The sequence below is a fragment of the Mauremys mutica genome, chromosome 20 (assembly GCF_020497125.1).
Source record: "Mauremys mutica isolate MM-2020 ecotype Southern chromosome 20, ASM2049712v1, whole genome shotgun sequence".
NCBI lineage: Eukaryota > Metazoa > Chordata > Testudines > Geoemydidae > Mauremys > Mauremys mutica.
The window spans coordinates 5297196-5304527 of NC_059091.1; the positions used below are offsets into that span (position 1 = coordinate 5297196).

The window sequence follows — 7332 nt, forward strand, 5'->3', positions numbered from 1 at the left end:
TATTCACGGAGATGCTGCCCCTCCACATGCATCGGCACGGGGGGGGGGGGCATAAAGCTCCCTCTTTTTCTCCTGTGCAGCCTGTTGGTGTTGTCATCAGTCTTCTACTGCCCTTCCTTTGCCAGTGGGCAGCGATCGGCTTGGCAAGGGCAGGGAGCAGTGGAGCTTTGACTCTGCCTCATCAAACACGTTGGCCAACACAGAGGGGAAAATGCTCTGTGCCGGGTATGACTTTCCCCACTCACCTAGCCAGCCAGGAGGCACCAGAGACTAAAGTAATACTGAGTCCAGCTCTGCTCTGGGCAGTGTCTACACCCTTACCACAGTCTAGCACTGAATTAGTTCCATGAATGGTTTTGGCTTGGTAGATTGACTGGCCAACGTTAACACCATGTCCAGCTTTACTGGTTAGGCCACATATATAGGTCTATGGGGCTGCTAGGCAGTGGGTCTTCTAGCTCAGGAGATAGGAGCCCATGCTTTCTGCTCTGCAAGTCCCTCGTTCAGGATCTGCTGCTGATTGGAATAGAATTGCTTGGTACGAGAGCTGGTCACAAATGGCATTTCTGGCAAGTGTTTGGTCCCAAATTGGGATGGAAAAATTGAAATGTCATATTTTTTCCGCAGAACAGAAATGCCAAATAATTTCAGTTTGGAAACACCTCATTGAAACATTTTTGCTTTGATAATGTAGAACTCTGTTATTAGCTATAATATTAGAATTAATCAGAGGGCAATAAACCAGGACACTCCCAACAAAATAGGCCCTTGCAGTTTTGAATCATGTCAAACAATTTCTGGGGAAAATATCTTTGGAATTGATACGGTCGCATGAAACGTTTTGACTTTGATTACACAATGTTCTCTGCCCCGCCCCTTTGCTACTGACCTCAAGCTCATGTCCTGGTTCTTTAGCTCATGCTATCAGATCCAGACATCAGGACAACCTAGCTATGGGAGCAGTTTGCGAAAAATAGACGTTTTGGAAATTCCAAGTGTATCTGACTTACCTAAATGGTGAGTGGTCAGAAGGGAAGGAGATGATGTCGTGGTCTCCTTTTATGTACCTCTTTGTAGAGCTGTGGAAAATAAGGAAAACCCATCTGTGAATGTACTAAGTGTGCAAAAAAAACCATTCAACCCTCACTCCTTGGTATACTGCATTATTAAAGAGCAGAAGAATTTTTTTTATTATTTATGCCTCGTCTTTCCCTTCTGCCTGATCTCTTGGAAACTCTCCCCCACCCTTAAAAACTGCCCCTCTTTGACTTCTGTTCTCATTCTTTCACCCAAGACACCTGAGCCCATGTGCCTGCCTCCCAGAGCTGCCCAGACCACTTTGGGTTGGCTTGGCCTGGGGTGTTGGCCTTTGGGTGATCAGAGAGGGATTCTGGTACCCTCCGAGGCCCTGTCTCCATGCTAGGTCTACACGGCAGCTTGACGCAGGCCTTTCAGCCTGGGTAGATGGTTATGTGCTACCTCTGCTCGAGCTAGTGTGGAGATTATGGCGTGGGATAGCCACCCGAAATACACCCAGGGGGTCAGGTGGGCTTGTACTTGGGTGGCTAGTCCATGGGTACGTCTTCACTACCCGCCGTATCGGCGGGTAGTAATCGATTTCTCGGGGATCGATATATCGCGTCTCATCTAGACGCGATATATCGATCCCCGAACGCGCTCCTGTCGACTCCGTAACTCCACCAACCCGAACGGCGGTAGCGGAGTCGACATGGAGAGCCGCGGACATCGATCCCGCGCCGTGAGGACGGTAGGTAATTCGATATAAGATACTTCGACTTCAGCTACGTTATTCACGTAGCTGAAGTTGCGTATCTTATATTGATTTTCCCCTGTAGTGTAGACCTGCCCCATGCCACAGCCCTTGCTGCAACATCCCCATTACTATTTTTTTTAGTGCAGTAGCTTGAACAGAGTTAGGGTAGGTCCATACTTACCCGCCGGGTCGACGCGGAGAGTTCGACTTCTCGGAGTTCGAACTATCGCGTCTAATCTACTCCGGAACTCCACCACCACGAACGGCGGTGGCGGAGTCGACAGGGGAGCCGCGGAGTTCGATCCCGCGGCGTCTGGACAGGTAGGAAATTCGAACTAAGGTAGTTCGACTTCAGCTACGCTATTTGCGTAGCTGAAGTCACGTACCTTAGTTCGACCTCCCCCCCCCCCTGTAGTGTAGACCAGGCCTTAGTCTTGTCTGCCTGGCCTGGGAGGCATGCTTCCAGCTGCAGTGTACATACCCCAGAGTTTGTCGTAAAGAACCCAGCCTTGACTCCTCTCTGTGGGGAATCTGACCCACTCCCCATCCCACTAGAAAATTTCCACAGAAAAGGTTGACAAACGAAGAAGCGTGTGGGTTTCCCCCCTGCCCCCGTCTAAACATTTCCACAGAAAATTTTCAAATTTTGTTGGGTGGAAATTTTGAATCCTGAAAAACAACTGACCCATTTTTCTGGTTTGGGCCAAAATATTTTGGTTTTTGGCCAAACTATTTCGGTAGTTGGGTGTTTTGGCTTTTTGACAAAAGATCAGAATTTCCCACAGAGAGCCAATACTTGCATGAAAAAATTCATTTTGTCAAAACCCACAATTTTCCACTATGAAATGGCCTTGACCAAAATCTTTCTAGTAGTCCTAGGCCGCCTCCTTCCGATCCTTAAGCCGCTAAGGTCTCAGGAGTCTGCCTAGAACCATGTCTCTGTTCTACCATTTCAGCCATATTCCGCTTGTCTACCTGTAACGTTTTGTGTTGATAAGCCAGTGCACAAAGTCCTTGGCCTTCATCTTGTCCAAATATCTGGTAAAATCGCTGGTGAAGGTGCCTTCAGAATGCCGCTTGATGTTGGAAGTAAAACTCCGAGCGCTTTTTGATTCAAAAGATTGCCATCTGTGTGGGAGAGAGGGGTGGGAAACGTGAAGGAGGGTGCTGCAGTGGGATGGATGCAGGGTCCTGGGGATAGCACACTGTGTCGGCAGGTATGAATTCTGTTCCCGCCCTTGCCGCTGACTTGCTATGACAACGTAACTGTAGGTAAGTCCCATCCCTTTTGTCCTGTGTGTGTTTAGACTAAGGGTATGACTATACTACCCACCGGATTGGTGGGTAGTGATTGATCTATCGGGGATTGATGTATCGTGTCTACATTGATCCCCGAACGCGCTTCCCCGTCGACTCCGGAACTCCACCAGGATGAGAGGTGGAAGCAAAGTCGATGGGAGCGGCGGCCATCGATCCCGCGCCGCGAGGACGCGAAGTAAGTCAATCTAAGATAAGTCTTAGATCATATCTTAGATTGATTTTCCCCCCCCCCCCCAGTGTAGACCAGGCCCAAATTCTCCAGGACCCAGGCAATCCCTTTCTGAACAGTATCTAGCGTAACAAGGCCCTGATCTTGGCCTGAGCCTGTAGGTGCTGCCATAATACCAAAACATACATTGCTTATGCAGAGCTACACTATGTACCATTAATAATACTACATTGCTTTTCTTTAGCATGTGTCTACTGTAGACCTCAAAGTGCTTTATAAAGGGGGGCAGCATCATATCCACATTTTACAGATGGGGAAACTGAGACACAGGGAAGTGAAGTGATTTGCCCAAGTAGGCCAGTGGCAGAGCTAGGAGCAACCCAGCTCTCCTAAATCCCTGTCCAGTGCTCTACCCACTAGGACCCACTGCCTCTTAAAGTTACCCACATAATCTACATCAGGACCCGGCACTGCATGCTCAGTGTCTTACAGGACCAAATCTATACAGCGCTAGCACAATGTGGCTCTGGTTCTTCAGGACAATATCAAGCTGTGGAGGGGTTGCAAGTCCTTTTGGAGGACAGGATTAAAATTTTGAAATGGTCTGAAGTAAATGGGATGGAATTCAATAAGGACAAATGCAAAGTGCTCCACTCAGGAAGGAACAATCAGCTGTGCACATACAAAATGGGAAATAACTGCCTAGGAAGGAGTATTGCAAAAGGGAATCTGGGGGTCATAGGGGATCACAAGCTAAATGAGTCAGGGTAACACTGTTGCGAAAAAAGCAAACATCATTCTGGGATGTATTAGCAGGACAGGAGTGTTGTAAGCAAGACGCGAAAAGTAATTCTTCCGCTCTGATTAGGCCTCAGCTGGAGTATTGTGTCCAGTTCTGGGTGACACATTTCAGAAAAGAGGCGGACAAATTGGAGAAAGTCCAGAGAAGAGCAACCAAAATGATTAAAGGTCTAGAAAACACAATCTATGAGGGAAGATTGAAACAAATGGGTTTGTTTAGTCTGGAGGTGACTGAGGGAGGACATGAGGACAGTTTTCAGGTACATAAAAGGTTGTTACAAGGAGGAGGGAGAGAGAGAGAGTGTTTTCCTTAACCTCTGAGGCTAGAACAAGAAGCAATGGGCTTAAATTGCAGCAAGGGAGGTTTAGGTTCAGACGTTAGGAAAAACGTCCTAACTGTCAGGATAGTTGAACACTGGAATAAATTTGCCTACGGAGGTTGTGGAATATCTGTAACTGGAGATTTTTAAGAGCAGGTGAGACCAACACCTGTCAAGGATGGTCTAGATAATACTTAACCCCACGCCATGAGTGCAGGGGACTGGACTAGATGACCTTGCGAGGTCCTTTCCTATCCTATGATCACTAGGGCTCCTAGATGATACTGCAGCACCTAATAATATGGTCCATATTCTCTGTTCCTTTCCTAATACACCTCATCATCTTATTCACGTTTTCATCTGCTGCCCATCGTAATATGCCGTACCATCGCCTGTCAGCAAAGCCAAATAAAACAGAGTAATTGACATTATTAAGCGGTATCTGATGGGTCGCATTTGTGTTCTCTCCACCTACTTCAGCCCAGTATCACCAACCCACGGTGTACTTGTCAGTCTCAAATGCACCTTACCTAGACTCATCGGACAAATCGTTGAGGACAATCTGCCAGCTGGCTGGGATCAACGCCACGATTAGTAGTCCATATAGGTAGAGCCACTGTATGCTTTTCATTTGGCCTTCTGTACAAGACAATAACACCCAAGGTTACCATTTGCCAACAAAGTAAATCCAGCCTTAGCTGGATGAATCACAACACAAGTAATTTTACAGTGCATTTCCAGCATTTTGATGGGTGGAAAATTAGATCCTAGAACCTGATTACCTATAGGCATATATAATGGTTAATCAAAAGTACACGATTACAAGAAAACAGCTGTATATTTCAAAGACTTGTTTTTAAGGTAATAAATCTTACCCTGCACTCCTGTCTATATGGTCCCCATTACCACAGCAGCCAGCTGAGCACCTCAATCTTTAGTGTATTTTTTAAATATATATAATACATACACACACACTTTAGAAGATCTAATTAATAATGGTTCAAAGATTTGAAACCAGGGTGCTGGAACAATTTTTATGGGGGGGGGGGGTGCTGAGAGCCAATGAACCAAATTATAAACCCTGTATATGATGGAATCCACTTCAAGCCAGGGGGTGTAGCTGCACCCCCTGGATCCGTACTTCCAGCCCCAACATTTGAAATTGCTCATATCCCCATATCTTCCTTTAGCTGGTCACATCTAGGACAATAACACATCACTGAAGCAAGTAAATCAGACCATTTCCTGAGAAGGTTAGTCAAAATCCAAATGATTATTTGATATATAGTTTAAAAACCTCCCTAGTTTCATGAATAATTTAGAATTTTTAATCCTTTCCCGACCATCAGATACATCACCCTGACTTTACTTCTTCAAAGTGCTGAAACTGGCTACTGAGAAGGGGTAAAAGGCTTACCTTGCACAAGAACCAATGTTCTCCTAAAATCAGAATCTTTGTTTTCCTTGTACAAACCGGTTGTGGCTAAACTCTGCTCCTCACCGGTGCTTTTAAGCTTGTTAGCAGGATGCTAAAAGATGACAGGTGGGTCACTGGTACTCCTGTTTTTAGTTGCATGGGTCGTTATGAATCATTACATGGTGGGGTTTTTTTTTAAGTGGATCTGTTGCAAAAAATAGTTGCTGCGTTTTTGTTTTTTACGTACGCCTTCAGCAACGTGGTTTTTTTACAGTGCTCGGACCAATCAAGCTACCTATCAATTTTTCCCTTGTAGATAAACTAGTCCCTTATTGCCACAACACATCCTATGTGGAGAAATGATTTCTGAGCCTGCAGGGTTTCTGTTCCAAACACCTTTCTGCTCAAGTGAAAAGAAAAGAGCCAGAGTGCCAAAGAAACCCACCCCATTGTGGGACAAAAATACTTAAATTGACAATTTTCCTTAATCTCTGGAAGATCAGCCATGAATCTCAAATAACTGTAAGATGGATTTGACACAACGTGTAGGGGTCCTTCCTGGCTCATGAGTTTGCATCCTAGGCGCTCTTGAAATATAAACGGATGAGGAATCTCACAGTCTCACAATGACTTGCTTAAATTAAAGTCCTGGACTGAACTTGTCTACTGAGGATGAACTTTCCATCCCAAGCCCTATTTTGGCCACCTCTAACTTCCCCTGAAACAACAGGCTAGATGCTTGGCTGGTGTAAACTGGCATCACTCTGATTTTGATGGAGCAATGCAGGACCAGATCCTCTGCTAATTTGAATCAGCATCTTTTGATTTGGTGCTTGTTCTCAGACCAGCTCTGGGGAATAATTTGGAGTTGATCAGACCAGCTTGCTTTGATAGCTGTGTCCTGGGGAAAGGTCACTGTTTTTCCTTCTGTGAAAATTGTTCTAATCATTTCTATATCACTGAAGCTAGAGAAGGAAAACTGCTAGAGTCGTCCAGTCCAGCCCCCTGCCAGGGCACTATTATCCCATATGGTCACTGCCCCTGCCAATGTGTGAATGCTGCACTAGTCTTTTGCCGTGAAAAATTCTGCACAGGCAACATTTGCTGCAAATCCTTTTAACCTCCTCCAGCAGGAAATCTGTTCAGGTGGTGGGGTAACTGGGAGCAACTTTACACCCCCTCTGCAGCCCTTTATGCTGTCAGGTTATTCACCCCCTACCCAGGACTCATAGAATATCAGGGTTGGAAGGGACCTCAGGAGGTCATCTAGTCCAATCCCCTGCTCAAAGCAGGACCAATCCCCAGACTCCCCCCCCCCCGATCCCTAAATGGCCCCCTCAAGGATTGAATTTACAACCCTGGGTTTAGCAGGCCAAATATTCCCCCGCAATGAGCTATCCCTCCCCCCAGGAGTCAGGGGAGCTGCTGGGAGATACCAGTGCCCCAGGCAGAAAGTAGGTGTCGGTGCCTGCATTGCATCCTGGGATGCTCTTCATTGTTGCCATTTGAAGGAGCTGTCCCCTGGCTTTGA

The 7332-nt window shown here is 46.3% G+C and overlaps 1 protein-coding gene across 1 annotated transcript; it reads right to left on the reverse strand.

The window, feature by feature from the left end:
• Positions 1 to 2745: 2745 nt before the first annotated feature.
• On the reverse strand, positions 2746 to 5015 carry LOC123353411 (exendin-3-like). The gene is made up of 2 exons (XM_044994446.1): positions 4915 to 5015; positions 2746 to 2902 (listed from the first exon to the last, which is right to left on the reverse strand). The coding sequence occupies exons 1-2, from the start codon at positions 5013 to 5015 to the stop codon at positions 2746 to 2748; spliced, it is 258 nt and encodes an 85-aa protein (XP_044850381.1).
• Positions 5016 to 7332: the final 2317 nt, after the last annotated feature.